We start from the raw sequence: 16,349 nt of genomic DNA, 5'->3' as shown, positions 1-16,349 counted from the left end.
GATCTGTCTGGGAGGAGATGGGCTTGTAGTCTTCTGCCTGCCAGGCCTGACAGTCTGGAGTTAGCTTAGGAAATCACATCCTGTGTCTCACTGCCTCTTCCACACAAACTTTAATTTCCCACGGGTTCTTTTTCCTCCTCCTGGCTCCCCTGTCTCCAGTGTGGCTCCAGTTCCCCCTGCTTCCACAGCAGGTTCTCACTCTGGAGCCCACATCCCCGAGCCCCCTTCTTGGAGCTGTTGCCTGCCTGGGATCCAGATTTTGAGTCAGAATTTCCCACCCTGGTGGCTGCTCCAACTCTCTCAGAGCTGTCAGAACTCCTGATGGACTTTCCCCCTCAGCTCATCCACGTGGCAAGTTCATGTCCTGCTCTGTGACCCATCCCTGTCCTGCATTTCTCAGTGCCTGGAGCTCCAGACACACACTGGATACCCTTGATGTCCATCTGTCTGTGCTAGAGGGGACAGAAGGAATGTGAAGGGACAAGCTGTGTGTCTGCACCTGCCCAGCACATGCAGAGAGCAGAGGACTCCAAGGCACCTTTGCTCTTTGCCCCACAGTGCAAGGACACGTGTTCCCAGCTCTGAGCTGTGTTTTCCTGGCGCTCCCAGGACGTGACAGAACTGCCCACGTGGAAGTTTGCCTGCCCTTTGATCCCACCTGGCCTTGAGCACCACAATGAATCAAAGTGACTCCTAACTCCCTGCCCTCCCAATGGAGTGGGACTGCACCCCTTAATTCCCTCTGCCCCTCCTGGGGACTCACCTTTGTTCCAGCCCCAAAACGTGGCTGAGTGTGGGGCGGGGCAGGAACAGATTGCAGGGATTGCTGCTGTCCTCTGTGTCTCCGTGAGAAACAAGTCCACCTCTCCTGCAGTGAGCAATGTCTCTGCCATCCATCATAGGTGGATACATTTGAAGGCCAAAAGGGACTGTTAAATCAGGGAATTCACTCTCCTGCACGTCGCACTCGATGGGTTTCCAGTGACTTATGGCTCTATGGAAGCAGATCGCTCCTCTCCCCGTGAAAGCATCTTTGTCACAAAGGCTCCTCTCCATTTTCCCTGGATACAAAGCTAGTGCTGCTCTTGGCAGCTTGTTCTGGTGGCTGAGCACCCTCTCTGTTAGGACACAGTCCTTATTTCCAACTGCAACATGCCTTTCTTTGCCTTTTGCATCATTTCACATCCCTGTTGCAGGAGCACCACTTCCAAACTTGTTGTTATCATATTTCCACAGTCCTATACCTTCTGCCTCCACAGCTCTCAGGCTACATATCTCCATCACATCAGGGGCACAGATTTCTGCCTGTTGCTGCTTCTTGGTCAGAGTTCCTTCCAGGCTGTCCCTGCCTGGCCAAGTCCACCCCCTTTTATCCCAGTTACCTTCACTGGCCACACCTACAGCCCAATGAAGGACATCACAGCTGCAGCCCATCTACAACAACCAGGGCTCATCAGGGCAAGGCCTAGACACAGATATTCAAATACAATACAGATATTTTACTGGGACTCCTACTATGCAAACCTTTTTGTGACATTTACATGGAGAAGTTGAGGAGACTCGATGACTTCCTTTTCCTGCACCACACTTAAAAACTCCAGGAAGCTCTTTCTCCTGTTTAAGGCTTCCCATGTCTCGCTTCCACTTCTTTTCAGACTCATCCAATGATGAAAACAATCAAGAAGTGTTCAAACAGACCGCAGAAGAAAACCTCTGTTTCACGTGTCTCCTCCTCTGCCTTCAGCTGTTGTTTTCCCTGGGACTCATGGGAAAGATCCTGGAATGAACCCTGACACAAAAATAAGGACAATGTCTGCATTTAAAGTTTGACATCATGTCAGGCCAGGCTGGATTCCCTTTTTCAGCCACACAACCAGTGTGGAAGCACTCCCAGATGCCAGGTGTAGAGCTGGATGGGAGATTCTGCTCATATCTATTAAAACTTGCTTAAATTTAATCACTTGATTAAAGACACATTTCCCTCTTTTAGTTCTCTGGTACTCCAAGGCCTGGGGGAAAAAACCCCAACCCTTGGTGATGCAGTTCATCACATTGAGGGTATATAAATGAAAGGATCAAAAATAGAAAGACTTTCAAAACTAAACATGGGGCAACATCCTTTTCCCTGACTATCACAGCAGAGATGCTCTGGAACAATCTCCCAGCCAAGGTTTAAACAGGAGGGGCCAGGATGCACCTGGAAACCTCCTAAAACACCAAACTTTGAGGGCAGAGTGGAGGAAAATGGGCAAAAACTAGTGAAAGGCAAAGACTCATCCAGCAAAAGGTGGAGGGCCCTGAGCCACTGTCAAAGGAGGCAGTGGGGATCACTGGGAAATATCGCCTTGCTGTGAGGGACCTGCTCCCCAGAGATCTCCTCTGAAAGGAGAATCTGTGCCAGGGCAGGATTTTAAGCCTTTGCTTTTAAGGACTTTGCTGGTTGTCCCCTCACGCCCGTGCGGGCCGGGTACACCTTGCAGCCCTTACCCGGGTGCTGAGGATGTGAGGGCGGCGAGGCCCTGGCAGTGCCCAGAGCAGCCCCTGGATCCCTGGCAGTGCCCTTGCAGCAGCCTGTGCCCGAGGAAGGTGTCCCTGCCCCCGGCAGGGGTGGCACTGCCCGATTCTCCCCGTCCCTCCCAGCCCGAACCATTCCCGGCCCGTAGCCGAGGGAAGCGCCCACAGCGCCTGCGCGGGGCGGGCGGAGCGCCGGCTCCGGGAGCGCGGGGGGGCGAGCGGCGGCACCGACACCGGCACCGACACCGATCACCGGCACCTCACCGGGGCTCGCAGCCTTCGCCGGGCGGGAGCAGGACGAGGAGAAGCGGCAGGAGGAGGCGGAGGCGGAGAGAAAGCGGTCGCGGTCGCGGGTGCCGCCGCGGGGAGCGGAGCGAGCGCGGGGCGGCGGCGGCGGCTCCTCCATCATGTCGTCGGGCGGGGACTTCGGGAACCCGCTGCGGAAATTCAAGCTGGTGTTCCTGGGCGAGCAGAGCGGTGAGTCACCGCCCGCCGAGGGCCGGGACCCCAGAGCGACCCTCGGCTGCCCTCGGGGGGGCACGAAGGGACCCCCTCCTCATCCTCCCCGACATCCTCAGGAGCGGCTCGGACACCCACCCGCCTTCATGGGGTCTGGTGGGATCCCCCTCCTCATCCTTATGGGGTGTGATGGGATCCCCCTCCTCACCCTTCCTGACACCCACCTACCCTTCATGGGGGCTGATGGGATCCCCCTCCTCCTTGTCCCCTACACCCATCCACCCTCATGGGGTCTGATGGGATCCCGTTCCTCACCCTTATGGGGTGTGATGGGATCCCCCTCCTCATCCTCCCCGACACCCACCCACCCTGATGGGGTGTGATGGGATCCCCCTCCTCATTCTCCCTGACACCCACCCACCCTCATGGGGTGTGATGGGATCCCCCTCCTCATCCTCCCCGACACCCACCCACCCTGATGGGGTGTGATGGGATCCCCCTCCTCATTCTCCCTGACACCCACCCACCTTCATGGGGTCTGATTGGGGACCCCCTCTTCATTCTCCCTGAAACCCACCCACTCACCTTCATGGGGTGTGATGGGATCCCCCTCATTCTCCCTGACACCCACCCACTCTTATGGGGTCTGATGGGATCCCCCTCCTCACCCTTCCCGACACCCACCCACCCTTTTGGGGTCTGATGGGATCCCCCTCCTCAGGACACCCATCCTCTGTCATGAGATCCCTGCCACCCACCCACCCTGGTGGGGCTCCGTGGGGTTCAGCCCTGCTTTAACCCCCCCACCCAGCAAAGCCCATCTGCAGGAGCAGTTGCTGATTCATTGGGTCCCGGCTCCTCTGCTTTTTGGGGGGCAGGAGGCTCAATCCGCAGCGTTTGCTGTGGAAATCCAGCGTTTTTCCATAATGGAGTTATGTCTTGGCAGAGCGACGCTCTGAATATTTAATTCAGTCAATGAGGTTTTCTTCCCTGTCTTTGGAATGAGAAAAAAAAAAAAAAAAGCCCAACCTAAACAATGTCTCCTCCTTCCTCAGCGGAAGGCCTCTATCTCCAATACTGCATTCCAAATTTTTCCCTTGGAAGAGTTTTCTGAAAAAAAAAAAGCTCCTTTATGAGATGCTTTGTGCAATTCTGGGTAGATACTGTGAGATCTATGACATAATGAATAGGTGCAAAATATTTTCTGTCTTGGGGTGGGGTATTTGCTCCCTCAGCCACCTTTGGTCTGTGTGGTAGGAGATGATGAAATACTGGTTGGTTTTATTTTTTGGCCAAATTAGTTGTATCTTGGCGTTTCCTCACTCAGATGGTGATAAGGCTGCGGTTGAAATTATTTACCTGTGTGTTGGCAATTTCCTTTAGTCTATTCCTTGAATCATTCCCTTTTTATTTTGTGTTTTTGGGGTTGAAACAGCTCTTCTCATATCAGAGATTTGGGGAGCACCAGTGCAACTTGATTATTTAGTATTTTTTGGGTAAGTCACCTGATCTGCTTGGTAAGGTGCTATTTGGCCAGCCATTTTATGAGGATTTTGGATGAGGGTCATGTGTAGAAAATGCTGGGTTTTTTTTTTTGTTCGGTTGGTATTTTTCCCAGGTATTTGATAACAGGAATCTGAAATATTTACAAAGGGCTGTGATGATTTCTGAGCTTCAGTATCACGAGGCTTTTCAAATCCATCCTTGGAAGGTTGTGGCACCTGGTGCAGATCTCAAACCTCAGCAGCTCTTCCTTCGCACGTGGATTTCTTGTCTCCTCTAGCAGACATAACGTCAGATATCTGCTTCCTCTAGGAATTTTTTTTTGCCTCTCAGCTAATGATGTGTTTTTATACTGGAAGGTTTTAAATAATTCCCAGTCACAGCGTCAAGCCCGGGGAGGAGAGGGGGATTCTGTGGGTACAGCCCAGCGAAATCCTCCTGGCCGAGCACTCCCAGCCCTGCCTGTGCTGCCGGGGCCGGGGCTCAGGGCTGCCTGGGAGCTGCCTGGAGTGCAGGCAGGGCTGGCAGCAGCACGGTGGGCTCCAGCCCTGCCCCTGCCTTTGTCTGGGCTGACTCGGTGCCAGCTCGCTCCGTGGCCGCGCATCCCGCGGGTGCTGCAGCGTGGGCATGCTCCAACACGGCTCCCTGAGCCTGCCTCCCTGAGACACGGCCCTTCCTCCCCGAGTGGAGCTCTTCACATGTCTCTGTCATGATGTCATTCGCTGTAATTTTTTATTTTTTTTTATTTCTTGAACTGCCCGGAGGATGCGGAGCTCTCCTGGAGGAATAGACGCCCTCGTGATGTTTGGAGGAAGCTGCGGGAGAATCTGGTGCTGCAGAAAGGGAGCTGGAGTGGGCTGTGCTCACACCTTGCTGTTCTTTGTCTGGAGGGTTAAGGGAGATGCAGAAATAAAAGTTTTTTAGGATAGAAGCTTTCCCAACCCAGGAGATCTTTGTACAACTGTTGCGCTGGATTGCAGCATTTGCTTCCTGTTCAGATGAAAGGTTCTGTGCCCTGTTGGAAGGCCATAATTAGAGATATGCTGTGGCTGCTGGTGGCAGGCTGAGTGCTCTGCCTTCACTGACATCCAGGGACCTCAGGATGACAAATGAAATGGTACAAAGGGCTGTGATGGCCATTAGCTGCCTCAGCATCCAGAGCTGTGCTGGCTGTACGCAGCCTCGCCAATAAACGTGTGTCTCATGGCTGAGGAAATCTGAGCTGCAGCTCCTTGCTGGGCAGCCTTTGCAGCCCTTCCATGGCAGATCTAGAAGCATCCCTGGGTGTTTTATTTCCGTGTGAGGGTGGGATTGCCCACGGAGGCAGTGTGAGGTTTGCTCTGCTCTCCTCAGCCATGTTGTGGGGCTTCATTGCCGTATCCTCGGCCTTCCCACGGACTGCAGTGCCTCTGCCTCGTGCCCTTCAGCACCACTGCAGATGCTCTTTCCCCTGCTAGGATGCTGCTTTTCCCTGCTCCTCAGGCCCCCAGATCTCCTTGTTCCTGGGGCTTGTGTCCCCCACGCCCCTCGCAGGCCCAGCTGGGGACTTGCTGTGGGTGCATCACGAGCCTGCAGCATCATCCCTGCCCAGCCACAAGAACCCTCTCCTCTCTTCCCAGCCCTGTTTTTATTAACTTCTACAGGGATACAGCATTGGCTGGCTGGGAGAAGGCAACTTCACCAGCACTCTCCTTAATTGAATTACTTTTCTCAATGATTGAAGATTATACAGAGTTTAGCAGTTTTAAATATGCTAATCTTTGCTAAAAAGGCAGGGAGAGCTCTCGGTGCTGAGGGATTAGATAGAGCTATTGTGTGTGGGGAAGTATGTTTCTTACTGCCTTTGATCTGGTTTTATCAGGTGGTTTTCATCAGTCCTAATACCTCAAGTTTAAGGAATTCTGATTTCTGGGTCACGTCAGGGAGTGGACGCTTCACCTACATTGGGGTGGCTTGCAGTAAATATGACACATATTCAAATATTAATAACCTCTTTGGTTCTGCTTTGCATAGGAACATCTCTACTTGTTAATAAATGGATTTTTTTTTGATTGAGTGGGCAGAAGTGAGTGCTGGGGCACTGCAACAGAAATATTTGTTTGTCACGTGAGTTTCTACTGCAGCTTTCATTGGCAAGCAGGTCTGAAGGGCACCAACGTGTGCAGAAAGCACAAGAACTCCCAGCTGTCTCTCTGTGCCAGCATTTCTGCAGAAGATCTTGAAGGAAATTAGAACCAGTTGCATTTGGGTTTTTTTTTTTTTTAATCAGGAGCTGAGATTTTTAATATTGAAACGCAGTGTAATAACTTTGGAGCTATAACAGTTTGGAAAGCACTAATGAGCTGTTCTGTTGCATAACGCTGTTGGTACAGGCACTGCTGAGCAGTGTGATGTGGCTCATTAGATAACTGGGGAGCTGCAGGTGCTCTGTGTGTGACATGGGGCTCACAGCAGGCACACACTCATCCCTGTGCTGCCTAAAACTCCCTTGTTTTAAGGGATTCTCAGTTGCACAAGCTCCAGAGGGCTGTTACCTTGTTGCACTGGTGGTTTAAAGGCTTCTCCCCTCCCCTCCGGGTCATTTCCTAACCCTGTGGTTTTCCTCTGGCTGGGCCTTCAGATATTTGGGGTTCTCTTTGGACTCTATGAATTTTCCGTGAGTTTCTAAACTTGGGCTTCACACCTGGAAGTGGAATATCAGCAATGCATCCCAACCAAGGGGGACTCAGGCAGGAACACCAGGAGGGCTGCATGGATGAGCAAGGAACTCCTGGACAAGCTCAAACTCAGAATGGAAGCCTGGGAGGGTGGGAGTGAGGGCAGGTTGCACAGAAATTGTCAGGTTAGGAAACCCAAAGCCCTGATAGAATTAAACCTGGCCTGGAAGTCAAAAGCTTCTGTAGCAATAAAGGAAAAGTGTGGGGTGTCTGCAGAAAGGAACAGGAGATGTGGTTACCCCAGGAGAAGGCTGAGGCACTCAGTGACTTCCTTTTCGATTTTCACCTGTGTTCCTCAGGGCTCAGCCATGGGATCAGCAGTGTTGAACATCTGCATTGGTGACAGGTCCCTTCCCACCCAGACTGTTCTGGGATTCTTTCACAGTGCAGTGTGCTTGGGGTCTGATCCTTCAACATCCTGAGCTCCACCATTTCTCTTCTTCTCCATCACTGAAAAATCCCTTCCTGCAGCAACGTGTGGAAGGAGCACAGAGAAAAAGCCATCCGTGTTTTGTGGTGCCTGTTCTCACGGTGCCTTTTGATCCCTGGCTATTTGTGGAAGCCTCTGAAGGAGCTGTGTCTGTTCTTGAAAGGAGGAGTAGCTGTGCCTTGCTGAACTCTGCTGTGCTTTTCTCTCTCTCTGCATCTCAGAAATAATCTGTGAGCTGGAAGGAAAATGATCATCTTTTCCCTTGATGTGCCATAATGGATTTTCTATCTGCAGCTCTTGGGGTGCTGGTGGTGCCTGGCACGGGACCCAGGCTCTGCAAAGCAGATGCCTGAAAGCTTTTGCTGGGGCTGGAAGTGGGACTAATGGAGAAACAAAGGCAGGGAAGCTCATCTGAGCCCACCTTAGCAGCTTTTGGGAATTACCAGAGCCCACAGCCCTTTTTCTCAGCTTCAGTGATGGTTAAAAATCTGTCTTCTGCAATCAGTCTGTGAGCAAAGAGCTGCCTTTTAGTTACCTGCTAATTTAGTCCAGATGTTTAAAGGCATTTTGTGGTGCTCATGCGTGCACAAGTACCTGTTGTGCACACTAATGGTTATAGAACCCAAGCCAACCAAGCAAAACAAGCCAGCTAAACCCTTCAGTGCTTTGAAAGGTGCCTCAGAAAACCCACACGTTGCTGCCTCAACATGAACACCAGCAGACTTTTCAAGTCAGCCTCCAGAATTGACCTGTGAGGCCTGGAAGAACAGTGACCTTGTGATACATGGGTGTTTCTGAGCAGGTGTGGAAATGCTGATCCATCTCTCCCACTTTGGAGCAGGGAAAAGACCTCTGAGATCATGGGCTGATCAAGGACTCGATGATCTTGGAGGTCTTTTCCAACCTGGATGCACTGCTTTGAAAATTAACAGATGTCATCAAAATGGTGATGGGTTTGACACGTTCATATAAATTATTTATGGAAGCAGTTTAAATGAAAAATGTGTGTCTTGGCAAACAAACAGCAGCAAAATGTGGACTTGCAGTGAAAGTCCAATTTTTCAGGTCTCTTTGCTTGATTTATTTACTGAGCTCACAGAAGTTGACAAGCTAAATGAATTCTTTGTTTTCCCCTCAGCATAAACCGAACTCTTCTGGCTCTTAATATTATGAAAGGCCCAGGGACAGTGAACAATTCCATCAATTATTTTATGTCAGACATTTTCCTTTTATGTTCAAACCATGTTCTGGAATATTTGAGTGATATTAACCAGAAAAAAGACTTTTTTGTGTGTTTCAGCACGATTTAACTTTTATCCAAATGAAGCCTAGTGCATCACAAAAAAAGACAATCTGGGAAGCAAATATTGTGTGAAACTGAATGTAAATAAATTCGGTGTGAGCTCTGAGTTGTCAAGCCCCTTGCTTGCTTCTGGCTGCCTCCTGTTGGGTCTGGCAAAAAGGAGTTTTGGGAAGGAAATTCTTATTCAGCTGTCCAGCATAATAGTGCATTTAATTAATCTGACTTCTTAGAGTCAGGGTGTGAGTTGCCTGGTTTTTATTCTGGTTTGCATTTCCTTTCTGCTGGACCTGGATGGGTCCATGCTGATGTCAACATGGCAGTTTGAACAAGGAGGGATTTTGGGGTACCCTTGGGAGAATCTCTGTGCCTGTCCCCATGGAGCAGGGATTTTGGGGCTCCCTTGGAGCAGTCTCTGTGCCTGTCCCCATGGAGCAGGGATTTTGGGGTACCCTTGGGAGGGTCTCTGTGCCTGTCCCCATGGAGCAGGGATTTTGGGGTACCCTTGGAGCAGTCTCTGTGCCTGTCCCCATGGAGCAGGGATTTTGGGGCTCCCTTGGAGCAGTCTCTGTGCCTGTCCCCATGGAGCAGGGATTTGGGGCTCCCTTGGAGCAGTGTCTGTGCCTGTCCCCATGGAGCAGGGATTTTGGGGTACCCTTGGAAGAATCTCTGTGCCTGTCCCCATGGAGCAGGGATTTTGGGGTGCCCTTGGAGCAGTCTCTGTGCCTGTCCCCATGGAGCAGGGATTTTGGGGTACCCTTGGAAGAATCTCTGTGCCTGTCCCCATGGAGCAGGGATTTTGGGGCTCCCTTGGGAGGGTCTCTGTGCCTGTCCCCATGGAGCAGGGATTTTGGGGTACCCTTGGAGCAGTCTCTGTGCCTGTCCCCATGGAGCAGGGATTTTGGGGCTCACTTGGGAGGGTCTCTGTGCCTGTCCCCATGGAGCAGGGATTTTGGGGTACCCTTGGAGCAGTGTCCCTGCCTGTCCCCATGGAGCAGGGATTTTGGGGCTCCCTTGGAGCAGTCTCTGTGCCTGTCCCCATGGAGCAGGGATTTGGGGGTACCCTTGGAGCAGTTTCTGTGCCTGTCCCCCATGGAGCAGGGATTTTGGGGCTCCCTTGGAAGAATCTCTGTGCCTGTCCCCATGGAGCAGGGATTTTGGGGCTCACTTGGAGCAGTCTCTGTGCCTGTCCCCCATGGAGCAGGGATTTTGGGGTACCCTTGGAGCAGTCTCTGTGCCTGTCCCCATGGAGCAGGGATTTTGGGGCTCCCTTGGGAGAATCTCTGTGCCTGTCCCCATGGAGCAGGGATTTTGGGGTACCCTTGGGAGAGTCTCTGTGCCTGTCCCCATGGAGCAGGGATTTTGGGGCTCCCTTGGAAGTCTCTCCATGCCCTGAGCAGCTGCCAGTATCCCCTGGAGATGGCACCCAGCTATTCTGAGATTCTCAGGCTCGTGGTGTTCTCTCATCCAGACATGTGTAGGTGTTACCAACACACAGAATTAAGGCTTTGCCTTAACTCTGAAGCATATTTGCCCGGAATTTGAAGAGTTCTGGAGCAATATTGATGAGCAGTATTTTGTCTTCAGGCAGAAGCAGGAAGGGGCAGCTAAACCTGCTAATGAGAAAATGTCTTAACTTTGAGTTGGCCTTTTCTCTGTCTTGAATTGTGACCCTTTAAACCTCTGTACCATTAGCATTTGCACCATACAGACGAGTGCCATTTATCCTGCTAAGTGACTTTCCTTTAATGGTTTGCTTCTTCAGGAGCAATCAGCAATTGCTGCAGAAAAAACCAACCCACTCCAGCATTTCTGTAATTAATGCAGGGGCCAGTTTATTCCATTCCACTAAATGCTTCCTGCTGTGCTTCCTGCCCATGCCCCTGTCTAGGTTTGAGTTACAGCAAGTTAATTTTCATCATGTTCTTGATATCTGCAACACCAAGAGAAGGGGGATTAAAGCTGGAAAGGAGAGGGGGCCCATGGAGGGTGCAGCATCCCTGGCAAAGCTCCAAGCAGTGCCTGGTGCAGGATTGGTGAGATCCCTGTCAGTGTGGGCTTTAGGGAGCTGCTGCTGGAGCTGGGAAAGGAGAGTTCCTGTTAACAGGTTGGGACTTTGTAGTAGGAGTCCTAGTGAAATATCTGTGTTGTATTTGAATATCTGTGTTGTATTTGAATATCTGTGTTGTATTTGAGTATCTGTGTCTAGGCCTTGCCCTGATGAGCCCTGGTTGTTCTGGATGGGCTGCAGCTGTGATGTCCTTCATTGGGCTGCAGCTGTGGCCAGTGAAGGTAACTGGGATAAAAGGGGGTGGGTTGGGCAGTCAGAGAAAGGGGCCCTGACTGAGAAGCAGCACCAAGCAGAGGAAGGAGTCTGTGCTGTGAAGAACTGCCCCCAAGAAATATCACTGAGAAGGTACTGGACTATAGAAGTATGAAATACAGCAAGGGCAGACAGCACTGGGTTAATGTGAGTGCAGCAGTGTTTCTCTGCAGCTTCTGTTTTTTAATGGAGATGTTGCCTTTTCTGGGAGTAGGAACTACTCATTCCTGTCCTCCTCTGCTGGTACAGCACTGGCTGTCAGAGCCCCTGGTGTCAGTGACTGGAGGGTTTTTGAATGGCCTGATGGAAGGAAGGCTTGGTAGAGAAATCTGACCTGGCTGGGTGATGGAGTCATGCAGTGGGTGTCTGAGTGGTGGAGGAGATGGAGAACATTCTTTTGAAGGAATTTCTAACTCTTTTCTGACTTTCCTCACAGCAGTATGCAGGTATTCATGCTATAGGTTTGCTGCTCTGTCTTGCCTCTAGTACCTCATTATTTTTTTCCCCTTCCCCTGACTTGATTCTGGAGCAGCTTTTTGGGCATTTTGTCCTTGGCTCACTCAAAATGGCCAAAAAGTCACTTGTGTCCACATCAAAGCCAGGATGGCTCTCCTCAAGCTGAGCTGGTGCCACTGATTGGGGTAAAGCCAGAGGTGAATCCTTCAGCAGCAGCTGGACACAGCTGGAAGAGAGGCTGGAGACAGCTGGAGTGTCATCACAAGGAAATCCCAATCTTTTTGGTTTTTTCCCTTTTTCCCCTGACCTTGGAATGCTCTACCAAGAGGTTTTCACAGGGTTGCTCTATTCCAGGCTCTCACTGCTGGGCTTACTCACCAGTTCTTGTAATTTCTTCTCAGCTTTTCCAGCTGCCCTTAATATTAAATATTTATGTATTCAAATCATAATTATGTTCCTACTCTTTCTGTTCTTCCAGCTTCCCGTTTGTCTGCCCTAGCTGAATTATCTTTGCTCTTTTTTCACTGGGCAGTCATCAGTTTTCTCCACCATTGTACAATCATGACCATAATTCTCTTCCACTTTTTTATTTCTGGTTGCTCTTAAACCACAATGTGACTTGAAGAAGAGGGTGGTGTTTATTTTTTTTCCCCCTGACACTGCATAAACAGTAGGGAGATCAAACACTCGTGTCCCATAAAATTGACCTCTTTATTTGGATGCTGTCGTGCAACAGCAGACTTAAAAAAAGCTTTTCCCACTGAAAAAAGCTTTTCCAATCTTGGTGTTAAAATATTTCCCTCCTCTCTGGTGAAATGCAAAGGGTCCATAGGTTGCCTCTGTTTCTAGGCTTGGTGGACTCTGTACTGTCACAGTGAGTAATTTACAGTTAAAAATAAATTCCTTGGCTTTAGGATTTTTACATTTTTGCTTAAAAATGCAAGAGAGATTTAGGAAACTCAAAAGGAGCCTTGTGTGAATTACTACACTTTGCCTCCAGTAAATCCTGCCATCTAGAGAAAAATGTCCCTGGGGGATTGTGTGGCTGATATTTTAAATTTGGTTGTTTAGTCTGTGCAAGCCTTGCATGGCTGAGGGAGAGGCAGAGATTTGAGGTCTGGTTTTGCCTGCCTGCATCCAGATCCCAGGAAGAGCAAAGGCTTTTTTAGCTTTACCTTTGCAAACTGGAGGGGGGGAAGAAGTGTCCTACATGAGATGTTTTTGAGAGCAGCTCTGTGCTTTTCCCTGGATTTGGTGCTTGAGTTTGGAGCTAACCCTTAAAAGCTGGTTTTGGGTAGGGCAGCCTGAAGACCCCAGAATATTTTCTGTGCACATTTATACAAGGAATTACTGAAGTCAGAAACAACTCTTAGAGAAGAAATATTACAATTAAATAGCAACTTAACTATTATGTGTCCTTAATATGAAGGAATTGTACTGCTGGAGGAGAGTATTTATTTCAAGATACTGTATCCCACTTGGGAGTGTAGATAATTCTTGTCTGAAGGATCTTCTGCTCCAACCCCAGTTTCTCATATAAACACTTCCTTTTTTTTTTTTCTATAGTTGAATCCTACAATTCCTTCTGGAATATCCATTCATCTAGAAGAGATCAGAATAAAACACAAACAGACCTTGTTCCCTTTATTACTTGCAACCAAATTCCTGCCTTTTAAAGACTAGCTATTTTTAATTTTAGATTAATCTAGTACTTGAATATATGTAAGTAAAAGAAAAGGGGGAAATATTGTGCTTGAATATCTGTGTCTAGGCCTTGCCCTGATGAGCCCTGGTTGTTGTAGATGGGCTGCAGCTGTGATGTCCTTCATTGGGCTGCAGCTGTGGCCAGTGAAGGTAACTGGGATAAAAGGGGGTGGGTTGGGCAGGCAGGGACAGCCTGGAAGGAGCCCTGACCAACAAGCAGAGGAAGGAGTCTGTGCTGTGAAGAACTGCCCCCAAGAAATATCACTGAGAAGGTATGGGACTTTAGAAATATGATAACAGGTGAATATCAGACGTTGGGTCTGCAGAGCCTTCAGGCTCTGTGGCTCTGCCCAAGGCATTTGTGGAGCCCAGCTGGGAAGGAACAAGCTCATTGTCAGCTCCATAAGGAGAGGTCAGTGTCTCAGTTTGGAGTAAGTTAGAGGAGAAGTTTCCCATTGCAAAGTTGGGAATTGATGTAATGGTTTAACATCCTTTAGCGTGGAGTTGTTAATTTGCAGTGCAGGCAGCAGGAGCATGGAATGGCTGCTGGCCTCTGTCCTGCCCCAGTTCCCAGGAGAGGAGCAGGGGCAGCTCAGGATCAGGAGGTGTGAAGGAGAAAGGGACATTGTGGTGTCAGGATATCCCTCCCTGCATCCTTAATGCCAGGGATTGTAGGATTGTGCTGCTGCCCAGAGCCCACAGCTCCTTCAGCTGTGCTGCTCTCAGTTTGACACCCTTTGGGTTTCTGTTACTAAAAACCAAATTGTGGTTGGGGTTTTTTTGGTTTCCCAAACCCCAGGTTCTGTGGTGTCCCTGTGCTGTTTTACACCAGCTGTTTTCCCTCTGCCTGCCAGGGCAGTTCCATCACGTGCACAGACCCGTGTGTGTCCCTGGTTATTGTCCCCAGGTGTTCTCCACAGCCAGCCCTGTCAGCTCCCATCAGCAGCTGCCTGCAGGAGAGCTGTGCTTCCTGAGGCTACTCCAGGCACTTCTTCCTTGCAAGCTGCCTCTTCATAAGGCAGCTGCATTCACCTGAAATCAGGATTATTTTAGGATCTTGTTCAAAGTCACTTCTGAAGGAACACTCACGTGTGTGTCTGCCTGTGGAAACTGAGTTTGAGGAGCTCCTGTGGAAGCTGTTCTGCACCTCCTGTGTGGGAAGAGCAGAGGACAGCTCCCAATCCTTCCAGTGCTGCCCAGGAGATGGTAGGTTGTGGGAATCACATGGAATCACTCAGGAGAATGCTATATACAGCTCTCATCCCCTTCTTTTCCTTTTTCTTTTCTCCTTCCCCCAGCAGGAAAATTGTCACACAGTGTGAGAGAGCAGGAATTTCTTTGTGGCAGTGTGGGGAGTCAGGAGAGGAAGCATTTGCTTGTTTTGCCACTGGGAAAATGGTGCTGGGGAAACATTAGGCAAAATTTAGCTGAGTTAAAGGATGGAGGGAAGGGAAGGGGATGGTAATCCCTTGCATTTTAATAGGTCTCCTGAAACTTCTCTGAGGAATCCAGCAGAGTGTTTCCATATTGGATGATGCATTAGCCTATCATTTGCAGTTTATTTAACAGAAGTTACTTTTGGGAAGTGTTCTGTTAGAGGATTTTTATGCAGATCTCTGTCTAAACTGCCTGTGAATATTGTTTATTATGGGAACAAATTCTGTGTTAAAGGTATTTAAACCAGAATTTCATAATTATGTTTTTGCTGTCTGCTTCTTCTTTCCAAAATGGTTTGATAGCATTTAGTCTCTGACTTAAATTGAGCACTTAAGTTGGCTTTAAGTTTTTGGAAATCAGTTGAAGGGATCCATCATGCTTCAGGTAATGGAAAAGCTCCTGGCTCCTTCCCTTTTTGTCCGTGTGAAATTTGTGCTTTTCAGAGCCACTCCCCACCCCTCCAAGGTAATGTCTGTCCAGAGTGGCTTAATTACATTTGCTGCTTCTCCAGATGTAGCATTTTATTTCTTTCACAAGCAGATAATTAGGTATTTAATAATAAAATACTGGGATGTAAAAATTGGATCTTATGAATGTTTAATTACAGGAGGTCTCCTGGTGGGTTTTTGCTCAGTCCTGCACTGGTTTTTAATGGAAAGTTGGAATGATAGAACCTGGATGCAGCTTCAAAAAGTGATTTCACCCTCATGGGCTTTAACTGCCATCATATATAACTCAATATTGAGCCACCAATAGTAAAACTTCAGCATTGGGCTTTGAAACTTGATAGGCCAAATTTTTGTGTGAGAAGCAAATGGAATGAAATAGAAAAGAGATTTTGGATTTGTCTCGTGCTCACAGCAAAAGCATAATAACCTGAGATAAAGTTGAGTTGTTCTGAAATTTCAACCCAAACACTTCAATCCAGAATCCATACTTTGTCCAAAAGCTGAGTTGCTGAGGTGATGGTTTATCTGGAGTGCTGCTGTTGGGATTATTGGAGCAATAATGAGCAGGCTGTTTTGGGAAGAAGGAAATAGTAAATGTCACCAGCCAGGATCTAGCACTGTTATTCCTTTTCCCAGTCATCCTCCAACTGCTCTGCCTCACAAATATGCTCTTCAATGAGTATTTTCCCTCACAGAAATGTACTTAGAAATATCACCTAACTAAATGCTGGGGATAGGATCCAGTCCAGGTTTGGAATTTGTCTTCCCAGTGTTTAAAACCAGAGTGAGGAGTCCAAAAGAGGTGACTTAGCAAGAACTGCTGCTGTTCATCACCTTTAGAAAAAGTAATTTCTGAGATGGAGGAGCAGCTTCCCAGTAGCATCTCCTGCATGGGATGTTTTTGCTTTTCCAGTTGGTGCTGCAGCTGAGTTGTTGTTCAGGTCCCCCTGGAATTCCTCCATTCACTGTGCCTTGCTCCTGAGCAATTTTGGGTAGACTGTGGTCACATGCACTTCTGGACTGCTAAATCTTCCTTCTTCCTCAGCTCCACAGTCAT

At 49.1% G+C, this 16,349-nt stretch overlaps 1 protein-coding gene across 6 annotated transcripts in view; it reads left to right on the top strand.

The window, feature by feature from the left end:
- The first annotated feature begins 2,684 nt into the window (after positions 1 to 2,684).
- Positions 2,685 to 16,349, top strand: part of RAB6A (RAB6A, member RAS oncogene family) — a 40,388-nt gene continuing 26,723 nt past the window's right edge. The window contains exon 1 of one of the 6 annotated variants that reach the window (XM_064728761.1): positions 2,685 to 2,991. In XM_064728761.1, the coding sequence (XP_064584831.1) occupies positions 2,922 to 2,991 (70 nt within the window). In that variant the 5' untranslated portion in view covers positions 2,685 to 2,921. Of the gene's footprint in view, positions 2,992 to 11,254; positions 11,340 to 13,592; positions 13,679 to 16,349 lie in introns of those variants that run through there. The other 5 variants (XM_064728769.1, XM_064728786.1, XM_064728805.1 and 2 more) reach the window with 5 other exon arrangements.

This window comes from Zonotrichia leucophrys, chromosome 1 (assembly GCF_028769735.1).
Source record: "Zonotrichia leucophrys gambelii isolate GWCS_2022_RI chromosome 1, RI_Zleu_2.0, whole genome shotgun sequence".
Taxonomy (NCBI): Eukaryota; Metazoa; Chordata; class Aves; order Passeriformes; family Passerellidae; genus Zonotrichia; species Zonotrichia leucophrys.
The sequence above is the reverse complement of the archived record's forward strand: the minus strand, read 5'-3'. Positions and strand labels throughout refer to the sequence as shown.